Source organism: Fistularia commersonii, chromosome 31, assembly GCF_037954325.1.
Source record: "Fistularia commersonii isolate RoL2024-O1a breed Wild chromosome 31, RoL_Fcom_v1.0, whole genome shotgun sequence".
In the NCBI taxonomy this organism is placed as follows: domain Eukaryota; kingdom Metazoa; phylum Chordata; class Actinopteri; order Syngnathiformes; family Fistulariidae; genus Fistularia; species Fistularia commersonii.
The window spans coordinates 8,916,557-8,933,757 of NC_141314.1; the positions used below are offsets into that span (position 1 = coordinate 8,916,557).

Below are 17,201 nucleotides of genomic sequence, written 5' to 3' on the forward strand. Positions count from 1 at the left end.
CGAATAACGGAACGGGATGGGAGTCGGCGTCCTCACTGCATGATGTGCAATGCCAAGTTGAGCAACTCTAGTGTGGGACCGGAGAACTAAGGGAACACTTCCTCAAGCTGCATGGAGATGGGGAATACAAGAACACAACGCTTGCTGAATTCAAGTTGAAGAGAACCAGATTCGACGAAAAGGCTACCCTGCCTGTTCTCGGCTTAGAACCCATCAACAAACCGATCCCCGATCCAATACAGAAGGGTTCGGTGAATACGCCTATGAAACCGGTGAGGTTCAGTGCCTCCAACAAGGTTAAAGCCGCTGTCCTAGTGTGTCGGAGTGTTGCTGAGCAAGACATTGAACCCCTATGAGGATGAACCTGTTCATCCATCATGGATTAAATGCAGAGAATGAATTTCCCCACGAGGGAGTAATAAAGTATAAATGATTGTTATTATTCATAGAATCGGGGCGGATGGAGGAGGTTGATTCGCTGTGGCGACCCCTGAAGGGAGCAGATTTATACCAGAAAGGCATTTCCGGCGTCATTGTGCAAATGTCGATTAGCTCATATTCCCCGATAATTATATCCGTTATCTGAATACGGTGCCGCTTATCAGTAATTGGGATATTTGATTTGTTGGAAACAGGAAAAGAAAAGGGAGTGTTATTTTGGTAAAGGCCAGACTGGCTCAGGGTGTGTCAGAGTATCTGCGGAGCTGCAGCTCTTATGAGGGACAAGACGTTAGATTGTATTTACACGGCGCGTTGTAACACTTTACACGTACAGCACACTATTTCAAATGATTTACAGCATTGAGCAAACACCTGGGGACAGCGGTAAAGAGACGCTGCCTTTTCCGGGTGTTAAAAAAAAAAAATATCGCAGCTCAATGTTTGTGGCCTTCTACTCACCCAGAAAGAAAGAGCTAGCAAGTGTGATACAGACAGAGGGCATTATGAGGCACAAATAAACCACACATAACCCTATGTGGTAATAGCTAAAATGCTACGATAGCTTTAATATTCATAAAATAATTTTGAACGAACTGGCAAGATGCTTTGGCAGATCAAGCCATGCTTCGTGGGAACCTGCAAAATAAAACCTCAGGGACTCTGGAGAAGATATGAGGTTGCTATTATGCATTGATGAGGGAACACGAATGCAGAGTGGACAGGAGGGAGCGGGAGGAAGAGGAGTAAGACGATGGTGGCAGAACTAGTGCAAAGCCTTTCTGAAAAGGATTGAGTTTCAGACTTCTTGAATACAGGACCTGAACGCTCTGGCTCCTGCTGTGCTTGTAGGCTCCAGGGACCACAAGTAGCCCTGGATCCTGGGGAGCGCCAAGATCCGACAGGGTGACGGGTTCAGAGAGATCTCTTTGACATACTGGCGCCTGGTCTGGGGAAAGAAGCCCACTGGACACGGACAATCCAGCCTTACTGATGCGCCTATTTGAGAAAAGCCTTACTCGTGTGGTGTGATCTCACAGAAGAACGCCATGCTGGTCAGGGTGCCCCGTGGCTGGACGTCCACGCAGGACGCCCGAGCAACAGATGTGGGTTTTCTCTGATGAATCCCGTTTTTTGACGTCGTGCAAGAGGTGAAATTGCAAAAATGTAGGTCGGGATGTATGAAAATTGGAGTGAAAATAAAAAAGGCAGACATCAAATCCATGCTGTTGGCCATCGATGTGGTATATTTGGCTATTTAGCGTTTGTTGCCATTCGTTTTTGGTTGAGACGCTGAAAATTCAGGCTTAACATCTGTAGAGATGAACGGTTGGGGTTTGATTTTTACAACATAAAGAAGGGACACAGCTAAATGACGCCGAGCTGGAGCACATTTTTCAGACAACGCATTTCGTCACGTGTGACGGGACAGATGTATTAGAAATGTAAAACACAGAAACAAGGTATTAATAAAGAGCAGACAAATACTTTTCAATCTTTTTATTGAATATTAAGGTAAATATTTCACATTAATACAGGCTACATAAAGTAGAGCCACTATACGACATGAAATTTACTCTCATTTTAACCCTTTTTAGTATGTAAACAATTATACATGTATTTACCACTCTAAAAGGTTCTGATTTTTCTTATCTTTAGGTAATCATCTAGTTCTGGGCCATGTTTAAATAGCTACTTCATGTTGAGCCCCCTGCAGCCCGAGAACGGTGTATGTGGGTTTAAGTCAAAATCGCTAAACTACGCAGAGAAAAGATCCCGTTGAACAGGTGATCGCGCATGTTTGCATTATCGAGACACTGATAACAGCTCTCCATGATATCCGCTTTCCTTGTTTGTGATAGGCACATCAAAGAATGGTTTCAAGAGAACTTCCAATTCTTCAACCTCCACACTCTTAGGTCTCTACTTAAGTTAATATGTAATTTTCTTTTGTTCTTTGTCTTAATTGGTCATATTTGTCAGTTGGTTTTCCATGTTTGAGCTGTGGGTCATGCTGTGTTCGTTTGATTGCTGTGGACGCCGTCTAATTGACGTGATTCAGGTGCACGTTGCCCATAGGAGGTGCCCAGGTACCAGGCCACACCTGAGTGGAAAGAGCGGGAACAGGGAATATTAAAAAGAGGTAGCGTATTCGAAATCACACGTATGCCTCCCGAATGAATGCTGCGTCTTTGCCTGGCCACTGTGAGTGTGATGCATCACCTGCTGTTGCGGGTCTGAGTTATCTGCATTGTTCGGGACCACTTTGATAATGGGGCTCCACGCGGGGTCACCGGCGTGCAGGCCATTGTAGATGGGTCCGCTCGGCCCCTCGGCCATGGGCGGGTGATGGGGCAGCATGGTTCCGCCATACATGGACATGGGCATTCCCTGAAGAGACGACGGGCAAACGGGCTTGTGAGGAAGGAGTGGATTAGACGGTACAGGGAACGCACGGACGCTCCGCGGGTTTACCGTCACCTTTGGAAAGTCCATGTAATTGTTGGGCATGTGCTGAGGCTGGTGGTAGTTATTCGCCGGGTTGGCGATGCCAGTGTCGTCCTGCTCCATGGGCTGGTGCTGTGAGAAGGCGGACTGCTCGGCCTGAAGCTGAGGATGCATCATGTGGCTGCTCATCAGGGGCTGGGACCAACCAGACATGGCCTCTGTGCCAACACACACAATGAGTTACACACTTGTCAAAGGACGTGAAGGGAAAACGGATGCGCTTACACTCGTGGTTCAGTCCCATTGAAAGTATACACAAATACCCTTTGGAAGTGGAACAGAACACACAATGGCGGTTTGGTCTCACCTGAAGCACTGCCAACGCCGAAAGACCAAATGCCTCCCTGGCCGACCGAAGCCGTGTAGCTGGTTGTGAGAAGCGGCGGGTTGACTGAGCCGGTCTGCCGGATCCTCGCCAGCCGCTCCGTGCCAATGGGTGGTGGTACCTTCCGGTCTTGCTGTGCGGAGCTGCCAGGTTTGGGCTGGGGAGGGGGGGCCACGGCTGAGGTGGAGAGGGTGGAGGATGACACGGTCGAGGGAGGTGGCACCGGAGACTCTCCTGTTACAGGGGGAGACAGTGCGGGAGGAACGGTCAAATCATGCACCCACGCGCCGTCGGTGCACAGGGATGTGAGGGCAAAGTTAACGGCCGTGACGGAATGAAGGGTTTCTGAGGAGAAATCAATTCATTTCATCAAGGTTTGTAACGAGTGCTTGTTGCGGAGTGTCATTAATGCCGATGGTGGTAAACAAAGACAGAGCAGACAGGCCGGGTATTGGGGTCCAACAGGGATCAATCCTTTTTCCAAAACCAAAAACTCCTAAGCCAGTCCTCCCAGTCATACACCGAGAGGGACGGCTCACCGGACGAAGGAGAGAATATATACCGGCGAGTCAGGACCATGGACAGCTGTAGCGGATCACCGGAGCCATTTCAAGTCGTGAGCTATACTGATGGCAGGAGACCATGAAGCGTTTATGCATTTATGGCACAGGGTGTTGGGGCTTGCTTGCGTGTTGCTTTAAATTCATTACTGAGGTAGCGCGCAAAGTTATCGTGAGAGCAGAGCCGTCGCTGATGTTACCCGCAGACTAAACCACTTTCACAATCCATGAGCTGGCGGTGAGGAGGTGACAGGAGGAGTGTGTTTACACCCACGTATGGTGCGCGTTCGTGATTGTTTAGCCGCCAACGGCTGAGCAAGTAAAACATCCCAAAATGTGAAAGCCTTGCAAACTGTAAAATACCAAAAAACAGGAAACTGAAGTCTACAGAAGTGTTGCTTGTGTGAAGCTGTCTGTCACTGGAGGATGTAGAGAAACCTGTGTTCCAATCACATTTTTACAATCCGATGTTTCAAAATACAACCAAGGGATCATTTGCGGTTTCCATTTTCAGATGGATCAGCAGGTGCACAGCAGCCGACGGGAAAGGACGACGGAGGAATTAGCGACCGTCCTCCTCCTTCCCTCCTTCCCCCCCGATAAAACCAGAACCAAATCTGTTTCATTGTAGAAACATGCTTCCTGTTGCAGAATTTCAAAAAAAAAAAAAAAAGGCAAGCAAAGCACAGCGTGACATTTGAGGAACAACTACCTGATGTAGATGCACTCCAGGGGTGTGGCGAAAAGTGCTGTCTACTAAACGAGGGCGTTCCATGTCCATGGAGATACACGGGACTACCAGAGATACTGGTGGCATAGCTGGTCAATGCTGTGGGTGCAGACAGTAAAATTTAACTTGAATCGGTTAGGAGGCCTCACGTTCAGCTATATTTCTGTTTCCACAGGATTTCTTCTTTACAACAGCGTCAGGTGTAAAGATCGATTTTGGCCGGTCGAGTTTAGCTGATGGCGTCTTCTGTTTATTGACATTTAGGTGTTATTTTTCAATGTTAAAATTGATTTTCGGGGAGTACTAAACATTTTTAAACCATATATAGCAAACGGGTCTTACCAATGGGACTGTTAACCATCCTCTGAGAGGCTGAACGGTAGCCAGGGGCTTTGGAGCTGTCAGGGGGAGGCGGCATCATACTCTCCATCTGACCCATGCTCAAGTAGGCTGGCGGAGCGGAGTAAGACTGCTCTGGAGGCGAGCGGGCAGGCAGATGGCAAGCACCCCAAACCTGATTGTTTCCCACCTGTAAGATGAGCACAACTGCTACTGACCGGAATTGAATTTCCTTGAATCTGTTTTTCTTGGCATACTTGTGGAACTAAACTAAAATTACAATTATAATTGTGCTGCTTAGTAAAACCACAAACGGTCACTGTCACTGACAAGCAGGAAATGTCTCGAAAGCTAAACCCGATTCCCGGCGGACGTTCGAACCCTTACCTGGTTATTATTATCAAAGATGCTGCTGAAGTTGAAGAGGGCGGCAGGACCAAAGTTGGGGGGCATCTGTTTGCCTGCGTTGGCCACGTGCTGCATTTGAGAGCCATTCATCATGCCCAAGTTAGCAGAGACCTGAAGGGAGCCTTGACCCTGGGCTTGAGCCTGTGCCTGCGGAGGCAGGCTGGTCGGCTGAGACGTCTGGTTCTGAGTCTGTTTAGCGGGTTCTTGCTGAGCATTGAAGGGAACAAACACAGATTGCTGTTGCTGTTGTGTCTGCTGCTGCTGCTGCGGCTGCTGCTGCTGCTGCTGTTGCTCAGGAAGGGAATAGTAAGGCCCTGTTGGCTGCATACGGTGGGAGACTCTGGGTGCAGGGGCTGAAAAGTGGGGTACAGTGCTATTGGGGTGTGCGACATTGTGTGACAGGACAGGAGCGGGGACCGAAGGAACGTGGGAACTCGGCTGTGGGTTGAGGAGGGGTGGTGCGGCCTCTGTGGATGGTACAGAAGAGGGCGGGGGAGGTATCTGCTGTCGAGCCTCTGGTTTAGGAAGTAAAGCCATCGCGGGATTTGCGAAGCCCACAGAGCTGATGCTCTCACTAACAGACACGGGCTGATTCTCCACAGGAGGAGAAGGCTTGTCTTTTCCAGGGGCGGCGACAGCGCTGGGCTCTGTTTTATTTGGCTGGAGGCTGGGCTGTGCAATGGATCCAACAGGCTGCTGAGAGGCATTGGCAGTAGTTGTCGCGGAGCTGTGATGTGCGGGGGATCCCGTGCCTCGTACTGTGTTGCTGCCAGTGGTCGCGGTGGCGGCAATGGTCACAGATGTTACACCGGCAGGTTTGGAGTCGGGGGCGAAGAGTTGCTTCCTGACTGAGGAAGGGGTGGGGATGGTGGGCTGAGGATTGTACGGGGTGGGATTGGGAGTATGAGGTGAGGCTGCAGCCGAAGACGTGATAGGAGCACTGGTGGTGGTGGTGGTGGATGTGACGGGCGCTCCTGAGCTTGCTGTGCCACTGTGCTCACTGTGGGTCGAGTTGGGTCTGGCCTGACCTGTAGTGTTGTTGGTTCCTCCGTTGTGTTTGGGGGAACTGTTTGCACTGCCGGGACTCACGGGTCGCACAGGGAACGGTCCCCAGGTGCTAGCGGCAGGAGAGAACGTGCCTCCGAACTGGGCCATGGGTAGCCGCGGGTGTCTGATCTGATGCATGGTCTGGGCCGCCAACAGTGCCAGCTGAGGGTGGGCGTACGCGAGGGGCAGAGATACCGGGAAAGGCTGTCTAACGTTTGACGAAAGCCCCTTCCCGATCTTTACCCCCGCCTGGGCAGAGGATGAAGATGAGGATGAAGAGGGCTGGAACGAGACGCCGGCGGAGGTGACCAAAGAGCTCAGGGCCTTGGGCCCGGCTGTCGAGCCGCTCGTCACCCCTGTGGTACTGGGAAATGAGGTCGAGGAGGTTTTTGAACCCGGAGCTCTGATGTGATTCCGTGGGATCAGATCCTCGAGCTCTTTGGCTGGGTCTTGGATCAGAGCATTGATCAACTGGACTGCATATCTTGTAGACTCTGTGCCGCCCCTGCAAGCACAGACACCGCTTAGTAAAAGGAATACAAATCATGCTACCACGACGACTGAATTGAGCTACATTAAAAGCAAACTATACCGTCCTTTAGCATACCGAAATCCCGTTGATGAAATGTAAATATGATCTAAAGACAGTGGAAGTGTGTGTGCAGTACCAGTTCGACCTTTGTCGACGTCATAGTTATCCATTTAACCATTATTTTGTATCGTAACGAGCAGCAGAATGAAGAGCACCGGCAAATATGTACCTTTCAATGTGGATTAAGACAAAGGTGCAATTTCAGTCTGTGTTTAGCATCATCGGCCAAAAGTGCTGCACATCTGATATACTAACCAAGGACTTCAATTCTGCAGCTGTAGTGGTGTTTCAAGTCCACCAGAGGGCATGGTGCTTACCTTATTGTGATCATCCTCTCCCCGTTCTTGTCCTTTTGTTTGTCTACGTCAATGTGGGCTCCTGTCACGTCCTGGATAGCTGTGATGTTGCAGCCGCCTCTGCCCATGATCCGTGACACCACAGAGGCGGGCACAGAGAGCTTCTTTGATCTACAAGAAGTGGAAAAAAAAAAAAACACGTGACACAGGTGGACACGGACTATCGGCCGTATATCTGGGCGCGGCCTGAACGGTTACCACGAGGTTACATGGAGATAGAGAGCCACTGACCTCCTGACCACCTCCTTCCAGCCCTCCTCTCTCTTCTGGCCCCTTTTGGGGCTGGTGAGGCTGAGCTTATTGTTGGGCGAGGTGACCGGAAGAGCCATGGTCTTGAATGGAGAAGGCAGGGAGTTGGTGGTGGAGTCACTCACGTCTGGCGCTCTGTGACAGAAGGTGAAAAGCTCACGCGATTAGTTTACAGAGCCAGAGAAAGCAAACGGTCCTGATGCTGTGATGGGTTACGTACTTTTGCGTTGGTTTTGAGATGGAGACCGTGACCTTGTCTGCCTTGCCTTCGTTCTGAGGCGGAGGACAGTGTCTTTTCTCCGGGCCGGGTAAAAGAGCCTGGGACTGGGCCGATCCTGAGGGGGCTGAGGAGGAGGAGGAGGAGGAAGAGGAGGAGCAGGAGGCGGATGATGGGAGGTCAGGGAGGTAGTTGAGCTCCTGACTCTTGCCTCCACTGCTGCTGCTCTCGCTGGCACAGTCGGTGCTATCCAAGGGGTCAGAATCACTGTTGCCACCTGTCACTCCCCCACCCCCGCCCCTCGGCTCACCGTGGATCTTGTTCTTGTCAGCCTTATGCTGCGCTAGTGCAACCTAGTTGAAACGAGACAAAGCCAGAAGTAATCGCTGAGACCTTTGCTCATGTACAAACCGTCTGGACCTAATCAGCACGCAATAAAACACGCAAGAGCTCTCACGGATGTTTACCTGTGAATCCTGCAATATGATGGGTTCATTTGGCGATGAGTCCTTGGTCTTGTTCTTTTTGTTCTTGCGATTAGCGCTCGGCGTGGTGGCCACGCTCGCACGTTTCTTTCCAAAAGCTGTGGTGAAAGTGGTTGAAGTGGCAGATATACCAATGGTGGTGGTGGTAGTTGCACTGGGGGGTTCAATAGGAACCTCTGATTCTGTGGGGTGGACAGGTCAAGGTTAGGTAGGAAGATTCCCAACACTAAACCCAACAAAAGTTGAAAAAAAAAAGGGCATTTTCTTTAGTTGACGGTGCCTTCATCCGGCGCTGCTAACCGATGTCAAGAGGAACTAAGACTTGCAGGCGTAAAAGTGTAAAAGCAGCTGATGTAGTTATGCAAAATTGATTTGGGATTTAAAACACAACAAAAACAATGACCCTACCCTCAGCTGAATCCTCCTTCTGCTCCTGCATATCAGAGGATTCCTCCTTGGTTTTTTGCCCTTCCTCCTCTTCCTGCTTTCTCTTCTGCTCCTCCTTCTTCTTCTTGCGTTTCTCTTTACGCTTCTCTCTCTTGGCAGCGAGGGCCTGCTTTTTGCTCTCCTCCCGAGACTAAAACAACAAAGAAGCATTCGAATGCCATTTTCTTCACGAGTATATTAAGGAGGTGTTTTCCCGCCAAAGCGCTGGCATAAGGCTCGACATTACCTTCTCCAGGTCAAGTTCCTTCAGGAGTATGCTTGCATTCTTGTTAGCTTCAGCTGCCTGCTGGTCTTTGGCTTTGACAATGGTCTCCATGCACTGATGACACTTCTTCAACAGCTCCTGCAAGGAAGCGGAACGATAGCTGAACAGAAACTCCACGAAACGTTTTAAAAACCTTCAGAATGTCAACATATTTATTAGTCTGATGCCTGGAAGAGAATTAAAAGTCTACCTTGTCAGCAATGGTGGCAATGTATCTCATGCACTCAATATCTGAAGGGAATTGGTTGACCTCCTTCACAAGGTACTGTACCACTTTCACATGGCCCTACAGCGCCGGAGGAAATGGTTAGGAACCACGCGTGTAATTTACGATGCAAGATCAGAAAGGACTTTACATGTCAGGGTTATTCCGCACCTTGCGAAAAGCAGCCATGAGCGGGGTAATCTTGCGGTTGTCAGCTGCATCCACATCAGCACTGGCATGCACCAGGAGCTGGACCACATCAAAATGACCGCCGTTTGCTGCGAGCCAGAGAGGTGTGTTCCCTTTCTTGTTACGAACATCAATATGGGCACCCCTGGACATAATTGGAAGATAAGTGTCACGCAAGGGCATGTCATTTATGCAAATGGTGGTGAAATATGTTTGTCAACAATATTCAGATGTTTTGGCGATTATGAACACCTTCAAAGAACCAAATATTCCCTTTAAAGAAGAAAAGAAGTACCTACCGATTGATAAGAAGCTCGCAGAATTTGTAGTGGCCCTTGTCAGCAGCGATGGTGAGTGCCGTGTCTCGGGATGAAGGAACAGGAGGAGCGTTGACATCGGCCCCTTTATCCAGCAGCACCCGACCCACCTCTGCGTAGCCTCCAGACGCCGCCTCCATCAGCGGAGTAAGACCAGTCTGCACCAAGTGACATCCAGTAAGCAATACAGCTGATATACAATGCACCGATAACATATGACCCAGATATACTGTCTTGACTTAAATTATTGATGATTAACAGTGATTAAAATGCAAAGATGCCGAGCCTTAATAATTCCACAGAATATAGCATTACAGGTCCAGAAACCCAGAAAAGATTTGAATATCTTCACCTTAGCGCGATGCTCCACGTTAGCCTTGCGGTCAAGCAGCAGACTTACGACCTCAGCCCGCCCCTGAAAGCAGGCGAGGGTCAAAGCGGTGTTTCTGTTGGTCTCTATTTGGGCATTGATGTCGGAGCCCATGTCAAGCAACAGCTTCACCGCCGGTACGTGTCCGTTCATTGCAGCCAGCATCAAGGGAGAGATTCCGAGTTTGCTGCCAGTCCTGGACAAGAGAGTAGATCAATATTAACGGTCAAAAACTAACTTGACAAAGATTAGTCCTTTAAACAAATTATCATACCATTAAAGGTTAATAGATTATGTTTTGGATACCCTATTAGAGGTGCAATATCGTTGCGATATATCATTTCATTTGCTCCGGCCCGTGATAATCTGGTGCCTTTTTAATATAGTGCGGTGACTGCACAAATAATGTCCATGTGTGTTGCCATCTGTGTTTGTAACGATTAATGTGTGCGAGCCTAGAATGGCTCTCTCTTCAAATCAAAACCAGTCACGGGATGATTTTTTAAACACAACATGAGGCCATAGTGGAAAGAACTGATTTACCTGGAGTTGATCTCAGCTCCAGCATTGAGGAGAATCTTGATGATGTTGACATAACCCCCAGAGGCAGCAAGGCTAAGAGGTGTGTAATCTGAAACATTACGGTGTTCCTTGTTGGCTCCCCGCAACAGCAGTAATTCAACGACCTGAAAATAGTTTATGTACATGTTACATTAATGAAGATAGGATAGTGTTGACAAATATTTTCAGCATCATGAAAACTGAGATTCATATTGCCTTTACCTCTTGACGTCCCCCAGAGCAGGCCAAGGACAGAGGCGTGTCTTTGGTTCTCTCCGACTGGGCTTCAATGTCTCCTCCTTTGTCCAGGAGCACCTCTACAACGCCGACATGGCCAGCCGTGGCTGCCAGGATCAGAGGAGTAAAACCTGCAGGCAACAGAGGGAACAAGTAAATATAACGGCAAAAGAGATTTGCCCACCAAAACAAACAAGACCTCCGATCCAAAGTAATTCTGACCAATTCTCTTCCTGTGCCTCATTATTCAATACCTTTTTTGTCCCGGTGTTCAATGTTGGCTCCACGTGCGATGAGCACAGACACCAGCTCCTCATGGCCTCCTGCACACGCCAGCGTCAGCGCTGTGTCATGGTTACTCTCCGTCTGAAGAGATGCCATTTTTCCGCAGTTAGAACATTTTCCCTTAATCTGCCCTTACTTGCGATTACAGTCCAAAGTGATGTGTCTTTAAAATCTCGTGGGGGGGTGGGATAAAAATCTTACATGAGCGTCGATGTCAACAGAGGGGTACAGGGGTAGGACAGAGGGCGGTGAGGCGATGTTTGCAGACGTTTGTGTGGGCGGCTGGGACAAGGGAGTGGGTGAGGTTGATGTGTTCAGCATGGGCACGCGACTGCTCACAGCTGGAAGAGCAAGAAGCAAATTGGTTACACAAACATTCGGCTTCTGGTGTGAATTAATAGTAACTGCAAGTTGCATTTAACAAATTAACCCGGTTGAGAGGTCACATTTTTAGGCTATAAATAGACAAGATTGAATGAGCAAAAGGATGCTGACTTACCTGCCATGATGTCATCCAGCGTGTCTGTGAGCGTCTGTGCAGGTGTAGCTACCATCAGCCCGTCCGGGGCCTGCTGAGGTATCATTCCGGGGCCTAATCCAGCCAACTGCTGAGCCTGGCCCTGCTGAGCCTGGCCCAGCATCTGCTGCCCGACAAGCACCCTCTGCAGCTCAGGGCTGGTGCTACCCTGGTAGTCTGAGGGGTTGTAGTCGGGCAGGGGCTGAATCGGAACAAAGGCGGCCGAAAGAGGCGGAGGGGGCGGCTGAGGCTGGGCCTGCGGTGAAGGGGGCAGAGGAGGCTGCTGCGGCAGCTGTGGCCCATCCCTGTAAAGGATGGTGCCCACCTGAGGAAGCTTGGTATAATCATCGTCTTCTCCATCCGCCTCTTCCTCAGATGCCTCATCATCATCATCCTCCTCCTCGTCATCATCATCCTCCTCTTCCTGCGAGAGGCACAAAATATAATTTATGTATCGGGGGTCTGCAACAACAACAACAACAAAAGACTAAAGGGGGCTTCACCTCTTCCCCCTCTTCTCCCGGTAGCTCCACTTGCTCTCCATCTTTGTTGGCTTCTTCATCTGTGTCAGAGCTCGTGTGGCCTTGGGCACCTGATGTGATGGGGAGAGGCCCCGGAGGCGATGATGTATTCCCAGGCCCCGGGCCTGGGCCCTGGCTCTGTCCAGGCTCCTGCTCCTCCTTTAAGCCCTTCGCCTCCATGTACTCTTTGGTGAATTGTTGCTGTGTTTTCAGCTGCAGCTGGCGTTCCACCTTCTGCAACTCCTTCAAGATTTTCTTCTTCTTCTGCACCTAAGTTAGCAACAATCACATATTTGAATAACGTCACTGCTGCTATACAAGACACATAGACAAGAACATTTATGTGACAAATTTCACAAGTATCAATGGGAGTTCAAATATGAAGGATAGAGGAGTGGAAAAAATTACCTGCTCTTCACGGCTCTTTTTCAGCTCCTCTATCTTGTCTTTGGTGAGTGGCTCCCCCTGTATGAGCTCAAGCGACTGAAGCTGAGCTTTTTCAATGGCGCTGATTCTCTGACCGAGCTCGTTCAACTTTCCCTCCGTCTCTTCCACAATGCACTCTAGAGGCTGGCACAAGTGGAACGGCGGCAGTGGCTCGGCTTCAGGGCCCCGACCCACCGAGGCGGGGACGCCAGGCTGAAGGGCTGCCTGTCTTTGTTTGGACACACCTGAATTTGCACCCATAAAATAAGTGTCAATTTTGGAATCGCATGACAAACTGTGTCAGAGGAGTCTGTCTCTCGTACGATGTCTGAAAGCGTCATCCTAATCCGACGACGCCAATTACCTTTGCTTGAGACGGGTGGGGGTGTTGCGATGTTTGATGGGGTTCGGTCAGGCTCCTGAGGGGGCACCACCATGGCAAGGGCTTGGAATGGGACACGAGGAACCTGTGACGATGGAAAAAAAAAGAGGTGGTTTTAAATCACTTGTCCCTTTAACGTCAAAACAATGTGCAGAATTTATCCGTGCACTACTTACCTGAGAGGCATCTTGCGAAGGGGGAGTGAGCTGGGAGAGATCAGGGGCTGGGACAGACAGGATGTTGTTGGGGTAGTCCAACAGGTAGGACACCACGTTAGTGTGGCCACCCTTAGCAGCTTCTATCAACATGGTTGAGCCATCCTACACAAAGGAAACGTGTGATTTTAGTAATGTACATCTGTAGCTCAGACACAAGAGTGATCTTATTTTTTTTTTCTTCCACGACTCTTCAAGTCCTCTTGCCATGACAAGAAGTATTCATAAATGTGTGTGGTAATTAGCCTCACTTTGAGTCTGTGCGTAGGATCTGCTCCATGTGCGAGCAGCAACTCCACAACAGCCAGATGTCCACCAGCACACGCCAGAGACACCACTGTGTGGTCATTATTGGCTGTAGCTCTGTTCACATTAGCCCCTGCAGGCAAGAGGAGGAAACATAAAGGACATCTGCTTACAATGGAAAAATTTCATCCTTAATTTATAAAAACTGAAACTGGGTATTTTTATATTTGTCGTCAGAATAACATTACAAATAGTTACTTATAGTCGAAAGTTTACCTGAGAGGACAATCCCAAAAGGAAGTAAAAAAGTGACTGCAAATTTTTCATCTTTACCTTTTACGTAATTGATAGTTTTGTGTAAACCTGTAGGCTCTGAATTATGAAGCATCAGTGAAGTAAAATACTGTATATTCCCATTGAAGTCTTTTTCATCTTATAAAAAAGGACACTGAACATACTGAGACTCAAAGAAAAATCAATGGAATTTGACATGCCAGCTACTCAAGACAGAAAAACAATCAAAAACAAGTGTTATCCAGTTTTATCAAATAGCACATCCATTTTCAATTTGTATTTAGGAAAAAGTCCTATTTAGATTATATAATGGTAACACTGAATGGAATAATCACCTTCAAAAGTACTTTTCTCTTAAGTAACTTTCATCATTATCCCCCCCCCTCTAAACAAACCCAAATAAAGCTTTGGTGGATTTTGAATCCGTTTCATGCAAGAATTCATTTAAACATAAAATAACTTATCAATTGTAAATATTTTACATAGTCTTTGTATTTATATCCTTATTTCCATGTTTTTTATTATTATTATTTGCACTTTTCTACCCTGTAATGCTGCTTTGACCATCAAATTTCCCTGTCATGGCATCAATGAAGTCTATATCTTGATAAAAAAAAAACAAAAAAAACAAACAACAAACCTTTGCTGATGAGGAACTGCACTGTGCAGAGATGCCCAGCTCTCGCTGCCTTCATTAAGGGCGTCCGCCCACCTTCAGACTCATGTTCCTGGAAGGCAGATGTGTTTAACGTAATTAACTTCAAAACATTGTTTCTTTCTATACTAGACACACACGCACATACAAACAATGTTAATATTTAAATTTATTAAGGGATTAGAAGCCCAATAATTCAATAAAGGAACTTTCTGGAGTGAAAAGCATACCAAGTTAGCACAAGCCTGCAGCAGCACATCCGCCACATCAGTGTGTCCATTCTCACAGGCATACGTCAACGCTGTATCACCTGTCGCTGTGGTTGCATGAACGTTTGCCCCTAAAGGAAAGTCAAATCATCAGCAAAGCACTTTAACATCATCCTAGCTAAACAGATAAATGCTGCCAAATCTCCTTCACGTTCTACTGCTGGCTTCTACTCACCTGCAGCCAGCAAGTATTTAACCAACTCCAGGTGGCCTTCCTGTGCCGCCTCCATGAGCGGAGTGGAGCAGCCCAACTCAATATCTGCGCCTGCCTTGATGAGAAAGTCCGCCACTTCCAGAAAGCCACCACAGCATGCTAAAGTTAGAGCTGTTTCCTGGGTCTCCTCTGTCTGGGCATTGATGTTAGCACCTGCACAACAGCCAAACAGCAATCTCCAATGAGGACACTGAATGAATGGTTTGTGGCAGTCATTTGCTGCAGCATGGAATGGATAACATCAGTATACAGGATACACAATAATCATTTTAGGAAACTGCATGTGTTCTATTAAAAAAGTAAAAAATAAATAAATAGATAAATAAATAATTTCAAAGAAGCATGTCTATGATTTTTTGTGGTGGTGGTGGGGTGATCATAGATTTACTATTGAGACAGAATGTTTAAACATGGCTCGTTTGCTTTTAACCTCTCTGCCAAATCGGAGTCATTGAGAGAGTCTAGATATACAAGTCCTGAAAAACGTGTAAAAATCGAGCAGGTTTCTCTGCTCCCAGACACTCGGGGCTGCAGCTGTCAAAACAAGGTTGAAGCTCAAGTGACACCTGTCAACAAATATCACTGCCACAAATAGGAAAATGGATGCTAGATATACCAAGTGTGAATTTATACTCACAGGCATCCAAGCCACTAAGTCCACAATGCAGTTCAGAGCCTGAGGAGACAGACCTCGCTGAGGCCTGTTTGTTTTCTGGCTATAGCAGAATGGTAGCTTATACTATTCATGAATGTGAGCAGTATATTGTACTGACCGCCCTCCGTAAAGGTTAGTGCTAAGAAAATTAGGCATTTGGGGCTGTGTGCTTTGTTTACAAGTGCTAAACATTATCTTAATTTTTTTAGGTGATCTAGTTTGTTTAGACAACCTTGCAATATTGCTCATTATGATAACTGAAGCTGTTTGCAACCATTAGTCCCACTATGAGCCACACTGTATATGAAGAGGCTTAACTCTGAGAGGGGAAAAGAAAAAAAAAAAAAAAAATCAATTATACGAATTTCCAACAAGCAGTGAAATATCTAACATGATTATCACATCATTTCAACAGGCTCAGAACGAATACAAAGAGGTCCCCAAAGAGCCCTGCAGCATGACTCTTCATCTGGGCCTTCACTTTGGGTGCCTGAACAACAGACACATTAAGGTACAATAAACTTTGAGTGGAAAACACAATTGAGTAAATAAAATATATCTAACCAAGTTAGGATTATGTAGAAATGAATCTGGAGTAAAAGACGGATGGGTAAACTACGTTATCTCGAGGCTTAATGAGCACCAAATCGAACTTGTTTTGAACACAGGCAAACAAATATATGGCACTAATTATAAACAGCTTGTATTCACGTGGAGCTTGTTTGTGCAAAGGACAATTTACCTTCTTAAATATGACACCATAATTTCTTTTTAATAAAAGCAGTCTGCATTTCTTTATAATGCCCTAACTCTGCCTTTCTTACCCTTCTTGGTTTCAGCCCGTACGAATCCTGCCTAGTTTATTCATGTCATTGCTATTGTCACTATTTATATAGTCGTTTCATTCTGGTTGTGTATTTTATACCCTTACTTGTTACTTTATGTTGTCCATTACTATCCCTGATGTTGTTGCTGCTGTCTATTTATTCGTGGATGTCTTGCTATCTTCTGTCTCTATTTATATTTATTTCATATTTATTTTACTTTCTTATTTTTTGACAATATAACTGTTATGCTGCTGCGGCAAAGGAATTTCCCCAGTGGGGATCAATAAAGTTTATCTTATCAACCTTTATTACCCTGAAAATCAAGTTCTTGTAAAAACACCATGTTCAACAAAACAAAGCTTTACATACATAAGATGGTGAAAAAGTAAATATATTTAAGGACAGACAGTTATGAGTACATACAAAGGCAGTAAGAATCTCGATGTGCTGTATGCGTTGTAGAGAGCACTAACACAGCCAACTGGTATAATCTATCATCTTGGACACGGTCACAATAACAAATAGCAAAATTTATTTATCCCTTTATACTTTGATTAAAGATGATTTTGTAAACCCAGCGGTCAACTGATTAATCACAAAATAAATGTTCATCCTCAAAATGTGTTTTAAATTCAATAGTTAAAAAAAACTGCTGTAGATTTCCTGTTCCTTCCAGTCAAAATGGTGAGGTCCACTGTGTATCCTTTTAGTCATTCTGAAAGACAAAAAAAATTAAAGTAAAAGGAGACCAAAAAATGTTTTTATGAAATGTATTTAATGATGAATTGACTGAAGGTAAAAAAAAAAAAAAAAAAGTGTCCATTGGTGGTGCATGCATGATAAAACTTAC

At 46.8% G+C, this 17,201-nt stretch overlaps 1 protein-coding gene across 5 annotated transcripts in view; it reads right to left on the reverse strand.

Annotated features, from left to right (window-relative positions):
* Nucleotides 1-1,923: 1,923 nt before the first annotated feature.
* The window catches only part of ankhd1 (ankyrin repeat and KH domain containing 1), a 33,813-nt gene continuing 18,535 nt past the window's right edge, over nucleotides 1,924-17,201 (reverse strand). For all 5 annotated transcript variants that reach the window (XM_086139334.1, XM_086139333.1, XM_086139332.1 and 2 more), the window contains exons 10-39: nucleotides 14,831-15,022; nucleotides 14,617-14,726; nucleotides 14,372-14,459; nucleotides 13,443-13,570; nucleotides 13,153-13,296; nucleotides 12,959-13,061; nucleotides 12,577-12,839; nucleotides 12,151-12,438; nucleotides 11,630-12,071; nucleotides 11,332-11,471; nucleotides 11,100-11,211; nucleotides 10,831-10,976; nucleotides 10,591-10,733; nucleotides 10,030-10,243; nucleotides 9,660-9,835; nucleotides 9,343-9,505; nucleotides 9,157-9,252; nucleotides 8,928-9,044; nucleotides 8,663-8,831; nucleotides 8,237-8,436; nucleotides 7,773-8,122; nucleotides 7,535-7,687; nucleotides 7,265-7,414; nucleotides 5,288-6,860; nucleotides 4,904-5,090; nucleotides 4,544-4,660; nucleotides 3,254-3,505; nucleotides 2,920-3,104; nucleotides 2,662-2,829; nucleotides 1,924-2,542 (exon numbers count right to left, since the gene is read on the reverse strand). In XM_086139334.1, the coding sequence (XP_085995460.1) occupies nucleotides 2,483-2,542; nucleotides 2,662-2,829; nucleotides 2,920-3,104; nucleotides 3,254-3,505; nucleotides 4,544-4,660; nucleotides 4,904-5,090; nucleotides 5,288-6,860; nucleotides 7,265-7,414; nucleotides 7,535-7,687; nucleotides 7,773-8,122; nucleotides 8,237-8,436; nucleotides 8,663-8,831; nucleotides 8,928-9,044; nucleotides 9,157-9,252; nucleotides 9,343-9,505; nucleotides 9,660-9,835; nucleotides 10,030-10,243; nucleotides 10,591-10,733; nucleotides 10,831-10,976; nucleotides 11,100-11,211; nucleotides 11,332-11,471; nucleotides 11,630-12,071; nucleotides 12,151-12,438; nucleotides 12,577-12,839; nucleotides 12,959-13,061; nucleotides 13,153-13,296; nucleotides 13,443-13,570; nucleotides 14,372-14,459; nucleotides 14,617-14,726; nucleotides 14,831-15,022 (6,629 nt within the window). In that variant the 3' untranslated portion in view covers nucleotides 1,924-2,482. The remainder of the gene's footprint in view (nucleotides 2,543-2,661; nucleotides 2,830-2,919; nucleotides 3,105-3,253; nucleotides 3,506-4,543; nucleotides 4,661-4,903; nucleotides 5,091-5,287; nucleotides 6,861-7,264; nucleotides 7,415-7,534; nucleotides 7,688-7,772; nucleotides 8,123-8,236; nucleotides 8,437-8,662; nucleotides 8,832-8,927; nucleotides 9,045-9,156; nucleotides 9,253-9,342; nucleotides 9,506-9,659; nucleotides 9,836-10,029; nucleotides 10,244-10,590; nucleotides 10,734-10,830; nucleotides 10,977-11,099; nucleotides 11,212-11,331; nucleotides 11,472-11,629; nucleotides 12,072-12,150; nucleotides 12,439-12,576; nucleotides 12,840-12,958; nucleotides 13,062-13,152; nucleotides 13,297-13,442; nucleotides 13,571-14,371; nucleotides 14,460-14,616; nucleotides 14,727-14,830; nucleotides 15,023-17,201) is intronic.